The 14,484-nt window shown below is 42.0% G+C and overlaps 1 protein-coding gene and 1 long non-coding RNA gene across 22 annotated transcripts in view; one reads left to right on the plus strand and one right to left on the minus strand.

Moving 5' to 3' along the window:
• The window catches only part of LOC128415776 (uncharacterized), a 123,912-nt gene that overhangs the window by 50,182 nt on the left and 59,246 nt on the right, over nt 1–14,484 (plus strand). The window lies entirely within an intron of this gene.
• The window catches only part of SOX6 (SRY-box transcription factor 6), a 448,703-nt gene that overhangs the window by 9,682 nt on the left and 424,537 nt on the right, over nt 1–14,484 (minus strand). For 15 of the 17 annotated variants that reach the window (XM_053392405.1, XM_053392369.1, XM_053392397.1 and 12 more), the window contains 2 exons: nt 6,897–7,130; nt 3,211–3,427 (listed from right to left, as the gene is read on the minus strand). In XM_053392405.1, the coding sequence (XP_053248380.1) occupies nt 3,211–3,427; nt 6,897–7,130 (451 nt within the window). The remainder of the gene's footprint in view (nt 1–3,210; nt 3,428–6,896; nt 7,131–14,484) is intronic. The other 2 variants (XM_053392330.1, XM_053392321.1) reach the window with 1 other exon arrangement.

Raw genomic sequence — 14,484 nt, forward strand, 5'->3', positions numbered from 1 at the left:
TAAAAGTAGCTATCATTAAAACAAGACAATTGAAACAGCCAACATTACAGTGGAGAGACATAATTAATACACCCTCATCTAGTGATAAATAATTTCAAAAAGGGAAAGATAAGCCAAGTCATAATCAAACTGAGTTTGTGAATAAATTCTAGTTCTGTAGTTTGTGAATAAATTCTAGTTCTGTAGTTTCACACAGGAGCCTTTTCGTTGAGGTATGGTAACTGGCATTAGTTAGCAGTAGAGTGCTGAGAGACAGAAATGTTCTCTTGGTGGTTTGTGAATGCTGCTGTTTTCAATATTGGATTTATATCTATTTATTCTCTTGCAAAAAATGAACCACTTATCCTGCGCAAACAGGAGAAGGGCATTGCTGGCATGTAACACACTGGAATACGTGCAGGGTAGTTTCCTAGTACAGTACAGGGGGGAAATTGCCTACACAGTATTTCAGGTTTGTCTAAGCACCATATAAGTGATCCATGGGGTGGGGGGGTGGTATTCATAGCTGTCTTTTTTTTTTAACAAAACCACTTAAATGTTTAATTTGGAAATAGTAATTTGGATTAGGGAACAGCACACAATTACTGAGTCTTAATTCAGCTGCATTGGAGAAAATCTCTTACATGCTACATCCTTTGAAACATAGACGCCAAATAGAATAACATTAACATCAGATCTCATAAAAGTGCTTACTGAATATATTTCTGACACAGTGGTGTGGTTTTATTGCCTAATTCAAAATAGTAGTTCAAAAGCATTTAGAACACGTGTGCATTTTTTGTAAGAATAAATATTAGGAAGGCTTTTAAGATACAAATAATACAGTTTTCCACAGTATCTTAAAAAATACAAAATGAAAAATCTCAAGAGCCCCTCACACAGGGAGCAGGGCTCTGCTAACAACACACAACTTTATCACCTGCCCCGCCCACCAGTGTGAATGAGCTTGAGGGTGGGCACCTGCAGGGGGAAAGTCTACTGACTCCAGCGCGCATAATGACTTTGTAAAGAAAACTCTCTCCTTCCTCCCATCACCCTGTGTGCCTCCTGAACACGCACCCCTAAGTCTGTTTTGGAGGGGAACCCCCAAAGTAGATTTGGGAGAGAGGGGGGAAGTTCTGTTGCAGAATTAAAAACTTTCCCCTTTATTCAATGACATTGTTGGGCACAACTCCCAGGCTATGTCTGAGCTGCTCAGCCCATCTCTACTCATGAAACACCAGCTAGAAAGCATGCCTTTCCTGGACTGGGCCAGGGCAAATCACAATGAATTTGATTCATCGGGTCTAGAAGTTCCACGTCAAATGCCATAGTTGGGAGGTGGCTGATTAGGAGAGCAGGAAGTTGCCACTGGAACATGCTTTTCAAACACTGGTATATGATGCGAAAAGATGTGCAGAATGGTGATTCATAAATCTGGATGTTCACTTATCCAGCTCTTACTCAACTTCCTTGCCTCTTCCATATCATTTCCTTTCAGATCCATTTACCTTTCAGTTCTTGTGTACCAGCTCCTTTAACTGCAGAAAGCATCACCTCCTTATACCAGATCATCACACATGCACACATATACATTTCTATGTGCAAGCACTGCTGCCCTTGTCCTGCACTAGTCAAAGCCATTCTTATTCCCTTCTTCACCCTCAATAAGCTTTACTCTTTCACTGGATAATCTGGCTACAGTAGCAATGCCCTTAAGTAAAAGAGGGTGTGTGGCTGATGGGTTGAATATCTGAAACTCAATTCCCAAATAGTTTCTTGGCTGCCTAAAGTCAGCCAACTATGTTTCAGGATAAGGTACATAGGCCTATTGCCTCATCATATTTCAAGATATCTAACCCTCATCGTATTTATGGATATCAAAAACTGATTTGGGCAGAAACCCGCACTGCTGCAGGCTATACCACAAAATAATTGACTGCAACGTGTGTCTTGCATGCCAAGCCAGAAACAAGGCACAGAACCAAGCAGTCAAGGTCAATTATCTGGTTGCGAAGCCCACAAGAAAAGAATAGTATTATGATTAGAGGACTGAACAGAACATTGTGAATTTAGAAGGGCTGGCAAGAGAAGCTGCTTTCTTAAATTGCCAGAAACCCCCGTGTGTGGCACCAAGCATCCAGCAATTTTGTTTGTGTGTTTATAAGACACTGGCAGAGATAAACCTATTGAGTGACAATTGTTCTAGTGAATGTCTGGCCTGAGACTGAAGATATATCACAGCACTGCATGCTGCTTAAAAGTCCAAGATGGCACATAAGAGATTCATTGAATGCATATATATGGTTTCATTCCTGGGACTCAGATGTTAGATCCACCCACCCTGCAGCCCGAGAAATTCAAAGACAGTGCTGAATACAGCAGAGTCAAAAACATGGTGCTACAAACTAAAAAATACATGAGGAGTATGTCATACTTGCCCCCAGCTGCATACCCAGAGACTCAACACTCTGTATCAAGTGCATCCCCCTCTCCCACAAAGCTTAAGCAGATTGCAGCCCTTTTTCACTCCATATGCAAACAGTGGGCATCCTAGATTTCCATGGGGTTATGGGAGAAAAGGCTGCAATGTGGAAAACTTGGGGTGGGGGATAATTGTATATTCCTTACTCATTTTAATGGTGTAGTACAACTATTAAATGAATTTCCAGTGTCATGTTGGTGCTTCTGTTCAGTAACTGGCTACTCTTATGGCCACTACTGCTTCTGCCCTCACTCCACAGGCAAAAGAGAAAATGATGTGCGTGTACTGAGTCTGGACTCCAGGAAATGTTAATAATGGATGTCCTTCTTTGTAAGGGGAAGATTTAACTTTGCTGCAGTAAGTCCCAGCTTCAGCAGCAGCAAACTACTTGTAAAAGTTGATAATGGAATAAATTTAAAGGGAAGAGGTTTGTTTTACACTTTTTCCAAGGACATTTTCACACTATTTTGCTTTATCAGCTTTAGGGAGAAGGTCGGGGGTGGGGTTGATACCTGTTTAAAAGCAAAGAAAAAGCCAATAGTTCCCAGCTAATGGATTTGTAGGAGTCTTGTGGGTAGGTTACCAGATGGCTGTCAAAGACAGGGAACCACCATAGACTAAAAAGAGTTTAAATATTTGGGTCACGGGCTATGATTAATAAGTGAATCTTAAACAAGAGTCCCAATCTCACAGGAAGTAAAACTATATAGCAACTGCTGGATTTGACACGTAAACCTTCCACCTACCCTACAGTAAAAAATTGTCTCATCTCCTGCCTTCGAGATCTCATCAGTTGTTTATATTCTCCAATACGCAGTTTCTTGCCGTCGACAATGCAGGTGCGTTTTGGTCTGGGTTTATATTTGTAATTAGGATACTTCTCTAGGTGGATTTTACTTAGCCGTGCTTGCTCTTCATAGTAAGGTTGTTTCTCTTGGTTTGACATAGATTTCCAGCGGGAGCCTGCACAGAAAAAGATATTAGTGAGCTCTAAGTTTATTTGTCAGATAATTCCACTTAATGCTCATTTCTGCCACAGTTCACCTTTCAATGCATCAAGCAAGCCATCTCAGTTGACATTAAGAGAGCCTCTCCTCCTGCTAGAGGGGAGGAGTTGTGAGCAGGAGCCGGTTCCTGTATTCGGCCTCCTGCGAGAGTTATTAGGTTAATTGGGCTGGCTTGGGGGCGGGGTTTAGTCACATTTGAATGGCCGCTTCCTGAATTCGTCGGATCACCCGCCCACCTCCCTTTAGGTCATATCTATGCTTTTGACCTTGCTATGGACTTTGGTTGGTTGCCCAGGGGGCCTGGTAGGAATTTTTATCCATTTGGCAAATTGACACCAGCCTCTTGGTTTTTCGCCTACCTCGTAGCAAATCGTCACAACTTTTCAGGTATTGGCTGTTAGGCATTGGAATAAGTGTGGTGTGTTGGAGGGCAGGTTGTGGCCATCACGTACCCCTCCCCTTGTTGGGTATTCCGTTAAAGGAATCCGGCGGTCATGGATCCTGTCAGCTGCCCTGCTGGTGGATAGGGCCATGGCACGACCTCCAGTGACATCAGAGGAAGCTTTCAGTTGTATTTGCATCAATAAGCTCCTCCCACTGGTTGTTAACTCTCGAATGACTCCTTGCCGTGCGGGGTGGAGTCATGTATAGATTGTTTGATCCAATGCTTTAGCCAATACCACTCACATGCTGTAACCAATAAAGTTGTGGCCTTCTTTAGCCCATTAACCTGTGTCTTACTTATCTCTAAGTGGGCGGTGGGTCCTCGACTCACAATTTGAAATCTACTTTTAAAGTGAGTGGTATGCTTAGTTCTGCAGTATTCTTAGTCTTCAGACATTTCCCTAATATTCTATAAAGAGATTTTGCTTGACAAACGTTTGTAAGTGTACTGTTGGAGAACTGGCCCCATTCACATTAAGGTTTCACTGTTTTTTGTATTATTATTTTTGTTCACTCTTTCAATCAATCCAGGATTCTGTATTTGAAACTATAGTGAGTTCTTCACCTATTATTTGAACAAAAATCATTGATTCATGTATACATTGGTAGTTATTTCATTAAGAAACACTACCTGATTATTTTTTTAAAAAAAACTGAATTACTAGCATACTCCCAATGGATTCTGTGCCTTTCTCAAACACCATATGGCAAACTGATTTTGAAACAAAGGGAACTTTAAACAGCAGTTTGAGATATGATAAGTCTGTGGCTTAAAAAGAAAAAACTGGCACAAATCCCACTGGACACACTCAAGCTCTTGGGCACCCTGAAAGTGGATCCTTGAATCTCAGTTATATTACTAGAATCCTGTTTCGTCATAACCTTTCTACTGATCTTTAAAAAAAAAATTACCTTGCTCATGCATAATTTCCCCAGCAAGAATTTAGCTTGTAAATTCATTATAATGAAACCACGACCTAAAATTTAGCAAAACTAGCTTATTCACAAAACTGGAAATGACCCTCTAACCATCTTAGTGTCCTTAATTTTGATGCCCTTTACTATAACTTTAGTTTATTATCAGCTCCTTGACCCTTGCAAATCCTATTAAACATTATAATTATCCAGCCAGATGCAATACATACACTGAGCTGTATTTGAAAGAAAGCGGAAAGTACATTCGCAATGCTCTTCACTACTTTAATTAATATAAACATTCAGCACAAACTGCACTAATAAAAGACAAAAATATATATAACAGTTTACATAGAAAGAAGAAAAGTATTCAGGTCTGTTGTATTGTTTATAGAGAGCTACCTAAACAGTGAAGAAAGAAGGGTGGTTTTGTGTTGGGGGAGATTAAAAAGGAGCTTTCAGATGGTTAAAATGATTACAGCTGTGGTAAACGTGGGTGGAAGCTATTCTTTTACCACGAGCTTTTATACATCAACAAATGGAAAAGTTGTATAAATATTATCCAGAGTCAGCAATACTCTGTTGTCAGTTCTAATATTTCAGGCTTCTTTTTTGTCATTGTCCTGGAAAATGTGCGGAGATATTATATGTAAATTGACACTCACTCTCTCTCTCTCTCTCTCTCTCTCTCTCTCTCTCTCTCTCTCTCTCTGTGTGTGTGTGTGTGTGGTAGTAGCAGGGGAAGTCCTGGCAGGTTTTACCCCTCTTTAAAAAACATACAATTGCTGGCACTTCTGAAATATTTATACTGAATGTTTACATTTTAATGAATACTGTTACTATACTTGTAATGGGGGGGGGGTTGTCAAAGAATACACACAAATAATATAGATTCCATAGAGTTGCCAAGACTGGAACAGTGCAGGTTTTATACAAAACTGAGAGGCTATTCATATAACTTACTAAAATAGTAGACAAATATGAGAGCTTCTATGTAAAACACTGAAAGTTTAAGAACAGAGTTATATTTATTTCTAGATTTCTAGATTTTTTTTTACCTCTGAAAGGGGAAAAAAGCAAGTAAGAGAAATAGCTTTGTTATGTTGCACAAAGTATTGCAGGTGAGACCTGATCGTTACTGTTCTCTTTCTGAATTACATTTATAGACAAATATCAGTTTAATTTTTTCCCTCATTCTCATGTATGTTTTTAATTTCTCTTTTGGGGCCTCCAATTCTTTGAAAAACCAACAGTTTTATTATTGGGAGACAAAGCCTGAGCACTGGCTAAATTTTACTTTTCTAGAGAATTAATTTAAATAAACTTGACGTTAACCTTTTTTTGTCAATACACTTTTGTTTATTTATTTTTTTACAATTAGTTCAATGAGTACCTAATGAACATTTAAATTCTATTAAACATATTGACCACACAGTTTGAACATTTTACTCCCTGCCACGAAGACTTATATTTACATGAGGTTAGAGATTTTCCCTACATAACAAAGTTACCAGCTTTGTCTTGCAGAATTTCCTAATACATGAATTCTAATAAAGGCTTGCAATATAATACTGGCATAGTCCATGTATAAACTGAGTTCTTTAACTCGTATCGAAATCCAATGTTTTTTATTTAAATAAATCTCATCTTCATAAATTGCTGTAGTAGTCTTAAGCTTGAGTACCTCTCTGTGCAATCCTATATATATATCTGCTCAGAACTAAGCTCCATTGAGTTCAATGGGTCTTATTTCCTGTAAGCGTGCATAGACTTGCAGCCTTAGTTTTAAATTAATCAGTGTAGTTTTTAATTAATCAGGACAATGAACATAGCAAATCTACAGAAAGGCAAAACATTCTAACAGCAAAGGACATATAGGAGTTATTTGCTTTTCCATATCTAACTACTAGTGTTCCCTCCCATATTTGCAGTGTTCTGGAGTTCAGTAACTTGATTCAATCAACAAATCTAAGAAATTATTCCCTCTCACCATTCATAATCTGCATATAAAATTGCAAAGCAATTACCAGTTTTGATTGTGCTATTATTAATGGTTTTATACTTACCAAGGATTTTGCTAATATTGGAGTTGTGCATGTCAGGAAAAGCCTGAAGGATTTTTCTGCGTTCATCCTTTGCCCAAACCATGAAAGCGTTCATTGGTCTTTTGATATGTGGCTCACTGCTACTTCGGCCCCGGGCGTCCCTGTAGACTCGAGCTTCAGCCACAGTGGCACCTCCTGTTGGCCAACAATAATACTGCTGTAGTTTAGCTGCAGAGCCATTCATTGCTTTACTTCCTGTAATATCAGAGCAGGAAGAAACAAGATGGATGCAAATATTATTACATTGTCTGGATGGTGGGGCTGCCACCTATGATGCCCTGTCCATTTCAAGTTCTCGCTTTCTGCTTTCAGATCTATGACACAAAGCACTTACGAATTCATTTATTTGAGTTCATTCATGCTATTCATTATTCATTCTTGTAGGAGCCAATGAGAAACTTCAAAGACATATTAAATTTTGAGCCTTTAATTTCTATGCCCTAGATCAAGTGTGGGGAACCCTGAGGTCCTTGGACCAAATGTGGCCTGCCAGGCCTCTCTGCCTAGTTCTTAGAACTTTCCCCAGATCACCCCCTCACTGGCCATACTTTGTACTCCAGTGTTTTGCCCGGATGGAATGGGTAATTGGATTTTGATAGTGCCTCTTGCTTATCTAGATGGACAATAAAATGAAGCATATGAATGTGTTAAGAACTGGTCTATGATACAATGATAAATTTGCCTTCATTGTTCTATCCACTTTTACCTCTCGCCCTGCCCAGTGCTTTTCTTCTGGGGGTATGTATACCCCTAAGCATTTTATGAATCTAGGTTTGGCCTCATTGAGGGGCAGTATTTCAATATGAGTAGGAAAATGAGAGTACCCCTAAACATTTTTTTTAGATAAAAAGCACTGGTCCTGCCCACTAGTGGTATGTCGCCCTGGAAAAGCTGCCCAGAAGAGAATGTAGCTCTTGGCAGTGCTTTTCTTCTAGGGAAAAAGGCACTGATTCTTGATCTGAAAAAGATGCCTCACTCCTGCCTCAGATATACCTCTTAACAGGAAAGAAAATAGCAAACTGTTAAATGTATGGGAAGTAGGGCAAAGCCATGTTTTAATATGCCCATAATAAAAATGACCAGCTGACCAAAGCTCTCCCATCTTTTTTCCCCATGTGTAGTTCATCTAAATTAGTCTTTGCCCAAATGGTTTTAAAGTCACCCAGGATATTTGAATAACTAAAACTAGTGCACAGAAGCCTATTTTGTCAAGGTGGATGCAATTCTTAATTCAGGTATCCTTCACTGAATAAATGTCTTTGAGGTGTTCCAAGTTCAAAGAATTAACACCAGTACTTGTGCTTCAAGCTGTCTGATCAAGCTTATGATACAACAAGAACTCAATTGCTTTCTACTATAGTGGACATCAAGGTCTTCTACGGATGGAGCCTAGCATGCTTTTCATCAAGTACCTATCACATGTAGCCAAAGAATTCATGCAGGTTTACATGATAGATACATGTAATAACTGGAGCCATGGCATGCATCCAAGCTCTGAGGCTGGTGGCTTTGTGATTCTCAATTGAAATATTTGGACTCATTCTTGATATGCTTTTGAAAGATGGCTACATTTGCACAATAAAAAAATGGCATGAATAATTTTTAAATTTGATGTGTGTCAAAACAACAAAGCATATCCCTCACATACAACGGTATTTCAGATCTCTCCCCTCCAGTTCAAATACATATATGACAAATCCTCAATGCCTATGAAATGACAAAGCTTGATGAAATCTAAACTGCTATAAATCAGTAAAGCTCTGTTTACTTCACAGTGGACAGATGATTTACATCAGCTCAAGATCTGAATCTATATTTTAAATTATGTAGAATCCTAACTCTGCTAAATTGGTGTCAAAAAAGCCCCTGTACGTTAAGGTGCACAATAATTATTTTTGTTGTTTTGTGTAGGCAATTCATTTTTATGGATAAATTCTTAAGACAGAGGGTGCATAACTAATACGCTACCTTTTTGCCACTATGCCCACAGTACATTAATTTCATTTAAAATGCACTGACCATACAGGATAAATTGATTTCACTTTATAGGGTGTTGACAGCCATGTTTATTGTGCAGTGAAATGTAGTAGAGCTTCAAGCTGACAATATCCATCAACATAGGGCAATATGCTGACTGCTGGGCCAGATGAAGACATACATTACCCTGGAAGCAAAACACTTATTTAGATGTGACACTGTCTTCTCCTGAGCATCACCAGGGTAATTTATGAAGCCCTCAATATCATTACTTTAGAACTGACACCAGTTCTGCAATTGCACGCAGATAAAAGATGACAGGTCTGCTGTGAATGTCACATGTAAAAGTACTTTAATAGTGGTCTAAGTTTAACTACTCTGCCATGGCTGTTCAGCATTTACTAGCTGTAACTATTACTGCAACATCTCCATCATAAAACCAAGTAGATTGAAGTGTACTTGGCACCTAATCCAAAATCAATAGGGTCAAACTGGAGTCTTGCTACAAGGTTCAGTAGGTTTTAGACTGAGCTTAGCATAGTTTATTTCAAAATATCGCAGTTCTAATGAGGATTGTCCTCTTACTATGTTTTTTGTTACTTTATGGTTGTGAAGCCACAGAAATGCTGGTGCACTTTTACTTTTACATTCTTAATTCTGCAATAAGAATGGCTGAATAATTAAAGTATGTACAGCTGATATACCTGTGACCTTCTACACCTGTAGCTGGGTTTCCTTGTAATGGATGTGAGTGTGTGTGTGTGCGCGCGCGCACACACATGTAATGATTTAAGTGGGTCCTTAACTACCAAGCACAAGGGCCTTTGAATTATTGGAAAGTTCAATTAGTACAAAATGCATTTGGCAGGTCACTAATATTGTGAGTTGTTATATGAGTCACGTGCTTGGAGCACATGATCTCCCTTTGCAAGTCTTTAAGGGCAAGGAAGAAATCTAGCAAATTTTCAATTGTAGAAGCAAATCTGCATTGTGAAAGAAAGAAGTTTTCCCCAGTAAATGCCAGATCCTGAAAATTACTTTAATAAACCCATTTCCTTGCTATCCAAAATGAATAATAAAAATGCCACCTCTCCACAATTTTGCAGTCTGCAAATGGGCCTATGAAAGGGGGGCAAGGTACCAGTGCTATAACTAAGAGAGCTTTGCTGTCTGTCTGTTGGCCACCGGTCTCTTTCTGGGCTCAAGTATAAGTGCTGTGGATTACCTACAAAGCTCTAACAGGCTTGGAACCCACGTACTTGAAGAAACCCCATTTACTACAGAAGCCTATCCAAACTTACCAGTCATCCTCTGATGCTTTGCGTGCGCTCTCTCTCTCTCTCTCTACCTGAAGTTAGACTGGTGGTGACTGAGAAGAGGGCTTTTCAATTGTGCCTCATCTGTGGAATGCCCATCCCAAGGAAGCTCACCTGACACAGACTTTTAAGTTATTTCCGTGCCAGGCAAAGAACCTTTTACATGTTCAGGCACCCCAGCATTTCATTGTTTTTTTCTGTCTGCTGAATGTTATGGTTTATTTTAATTGCCGTTTATACTATTTTGTGAAGATTTCATATATTCATTGTTATTATTTTACTGTAGACCAGCTTGGTGGCTTTTAAGAACAAGCAGCACAAATGTTATAAAGAATAGTATTATCTTTATAACACAGGAAAAAGATGGGTTGGGAAAGATTCATCATAGAATTGTAGAGTTGAAAGGGACCCTGAAGGCCATCTTGTCCAACCCGTGCAATGTAAAAATCTCAGCTAAGGCATCCATGACAGATGGCCATCCAACCTCCACTTATAAACCCCCAAGGAAGTAGAGTCCACAACCTCCCCAGGGAGATCGTAAAATCTCTCACTGCCTCCATTTCTTCCCCTTCTATTTGCCAGGGGGTGATGGGACCAGTGGCCATGATCTTTGTTTTTTTGATGTTGAGCTTCAGACCATATTTTGCGCTCTTCTCTTTCACCCTCATTAAAAGGTTCTTTAATTCCTCCTCTCTGCCATCAAGGTTGTGTCATCTGCACATCTGAGGTTGTTGATATTTCTTTCGGCGATCTTAATTCCGGCTTGGGATTCATCCAGCCCAGCCTCTCGCATGATGAATTCTGCATATAAGTTAAATAAGCAGGGAGACAGCCTTGCCATACTCCTTTCCCAATTTTGAACCAATCAGTTGTTCCATATCCAGTTCTAACTGTAGCTTCTTGTCCCACATAGAGATTTCTCAGGAGACAGATGAGGTGATCAGGCACTCCCATTTCTTTAAGAACTTGCCATAGTTTGCTGTGGTCGACACAGTCAAAGGCTTTTGCATAGTCAATGAAGCAGAGGTAGATGTCTTTCTGGAACTCTCTAGCTTTCTCCATAATCCAGCACATGTTTGCAATTTCATCTCTGGTTCCTCTGCCCCTTCAAAATCCAGCTTGCACTTCTGGGAGTTCTCGGTCCACATACTGCTTAAGCCTGCCTTGTAGAATTTTAAGCATAACCTTGCTAGTGTGTGAAATGAGTGCAGTTGTGCAGTAGTTGGAGCATTCTTTGGCACTGCCCTTCTTTGGGATTGGGATGTAGACTAACCTTCTCCAATCCTCTGGCCACTGCTGAGTTTTCCAAACTTGCTGGCATATTGACTGTAGCACCTTAACAGCATCATCTTTCTTGTGGCTGATTAGCTGCTTTCTCTGTGCAAAGGTCAGAGGGGGCAGGGCTTCTGTTGAGGTAGGGGATTAGCTGTGGGAGGAGCTTGTCAGAGCTTGTAGGGCAGCGGCTGAAGAAGGAACAAAAAGGGTTTTCTTGTGTGAGTTTCTTGTGGCTGATTAGCTGCTTTCTCTGTGCAAAGGTCAGAGGGGGCAGGGCTTCTGTTGAGGTAGGGGATTAGCTGTGGGAGGAGCTTGTCAGAGCTTGTAGGGCAGCGGCTGAAGAAGGAACAAAAAGGGTTTTCTTGTGTGAGTTTCTTGTGGCTGATTAGCTGCTTTCTCTGTGCAAAGGTCAGAGGGGGCAGGGCTTCTGTTGAGGTAGGGGATTAGCTGTGGGAGGAGCTTGTCAGAGCTTGTAGGGCAGCGGCTGAAGAAGGAACAAAAAGGGTTTTCTTGTGTGAGTTTCTTGTGGCTGATTAGCTGCTTTCTCTGTGCAAAGGTCAGAGGGGGCAGGGCTTCTGTTGAGGTAGGGGATTAGCTGTGGGAGGAGCTTGTCAGAGCTTGTAGGGCAGCGGCTGAAGAAGGAACAAAAAGGGTTTTCTTGTGTGAGTTTCTTGTGGCTGATTAGCTGCTTTCTCTGTGCAAAGGTCAGAGGGGGCAGGGCTTCTGTTGAGGTAGGGGATTAGCTGTGGGAGGAGCTTGTCAGAGCTTGTAGGGCAGCGGCTGAAGAAGGAACAAAAAGGGTTTTCTTGTGTGAGTTTCTTGTGGCTGATTAGCTGCTTTCTCTGTGCAAAGGTCAGAGGGGGCAGGGCTTCTGTTGAGGTAGGGGATTAGCTGTGGGAGGAGCTTGTCAGAGCTTGTAGGGCAGCGGCTGAAGAAGGAACAAAAAGGGTTTTCTTGTGTGAGTTTCTTGTGGCTGATTAGCTGCTTTCTCTGTGCAAAGGTCAGAGGGGGCAGGGCTTCTGTTGAGGTAGGGGATTAGCTGTGGGAGGAGCTTGTCAGAGCTTGTAGGGCAGCGGCTGAAGAAGGAACAAAAAGGGTTTTCTTGTGTGAGTTTCTTGTGGCTGATTAGCTGCTTTCTCTGTGCAAAGGTCAGAGGGGGCAGGGCTTCTGTTGAGGTAGGGGATTAGCTGTGGGAGGAGCTTGTCAGAGCTTGTAGGGCAGCGGCTGAAGAAGGAACAAAAAGGGTTTTCTTGTGTGAGTTTCTTGTGGCTGATTAGCTGCTTTCTCTGTGCAAAGGTCAGAGGGGGCAGGGCTTCTGTTGAGGTAGGGGATTAGCTGTGGGAGGAGCTTGTCAGAGCTTGTAGGGCAGCGGCTGAAGAAGGAACAAAAAGGGTTTTCTTGTGTGAGTTTCTTGTGGCTGATTAGCTGCTTTCTCTGTGCAAAGGTCAGAGGGGGCAGGGCTTCTGTTGAGGTAGGGGATTAGCTGTGGGAGGAGCTTGTCAGAGCTTGTAGGGCAGCGGCTGAAGAAGGAACAAAAAGGGTTTTCTTGTGTGAGTTTCTTGTGGCTGATTAGCTGCTTTCTCTGTGCAAAGGTCAGAGGGGGCAGGGCTTCTGTTGAGGTAGGGGATTAGCTGTGGGAGGAGCTTGTCAGAGCTTGTAGGGCAGCGGCTGAAGAAGGAACAAAAAGGGTTTTCTTGTGTGAGTTTCTTGTGGCTGATTAGCTGCTTTCTCTGTGCAAAGGTCAGAGGGGGCAGGGCTTCTGTTGAGGTAGGGGATTAGCTGTGGGAGGAGCTTGTCAGAGCTTGTAGGGCAGCGGCTGAAGAAGGAACAAAAAGGGTTTTCTTGTGTGAGTTTCTTGTGGCTGATTAGCTGCTTTCTCTGTGCAAAGGTCAGAGGGGGCAGGGCTTCTGTTGAGGTAGGGGATTAGCTGTGGGAGGAGCTTGTCAGAGCTTGTAGGGCAGCGGCTGAAGAAGGAACAAAAAGGGTTTTCTTGTGTGAGTTTCTTGTGGCTGATTAGCTGCTTTCTCTGTGCAAAGGTCAGAGGGGGCAGGGCTTCTGTTGAGGTAGGGGATTAGCTGTGGGAGGAGCTTGTCAGAGCTTGTAGGGCAGCGGCTGAAGAAGGAACAAAAAGGGTTTTCTTGTGTGAGTTTCTTGTGGCTGATTAGCTGCTTTCTCTGTGCAAAGGTCAGAGGGGGCAGGGCTTCTGTTGAGGTAGGGGATTAGCTGTGGGAGGAGCTTGTCAGAGCTTGTAGGGCAGCGGCTGAAGAAGGAACAAAAAGGGTTTTCTTGTGTGAGTTTCTTGTGGCTGATTAGCTGCTTTCTCTGTGCAAAGGTCAGAGGGGGCAGGGCTTCTGTTGAGGTAGGGGATTAGCTGTGGGAGGAGCTTGTCAGAGCTTGTAGGGCAGCGGCTGAAGAAGGAACAAAAAGGGTTTTCTTGTGTGAGTTTCTTGTGGCTGATTAGCTGCTTTCTCTGTGCAAAGGTCAGAGGGGGCAGGGCTTCTGTTGAGGTAGGGGATTAGCTGTGGGAGGAGCTTGTCAGAGCTTGTAGGGCAGCGGCTGAAGAAGGAACAAAAAGGGTTTTCTTGTGTGAGTTTCTTGTGGCTGATTAGCTGCTTTCTCTGTGCAAAGGTCAGAGGGGGCAGGGCTTCTGTTGAGGTAGGGGATTAGCTGTGGGAGGAGCTTGTCAGAGCTTGTAGGGCAGCGGCTGAAGAAGGAACAAAAAGGGTTTTCTTGTGTGAGTTTCTTGTGGCTGATTAGCTGCTTTCTCTGTGCAAAGGTCAGAGGGGGCAGGGCTTCTGTTGAGGTAGGGGATTAGCTGTGGGAGGAGCTTGTCAGAGCTTGTAGGGCAGCGGCTGAAGAAGGAACAAAAAGGGTTTTCTTGTGTGAGTTTCTTGTGGCTGATTAGCTGCTTTCTCTGTGCAAAGGTCAGAGGGGGCAGGGCTTCTGTTGAGGTAGGGGATTAGCTGTGGGAGGAGCTTGTC

This window comes from Podarcis raffonei, chromosome 1, assembly GCF_027172205.1.
Source record: "Podarcis raffonei isolate rPodRaf1 chromosome 1, rPodRaf1.pri, whole genome shotgun sequence".
NCBI classification, from domain to species: Eukaryota; Metazoa; Chordata; class Lepidosauria; order Squamata; family Lacertidae; genus Podarcis; species Podarcis raffonei.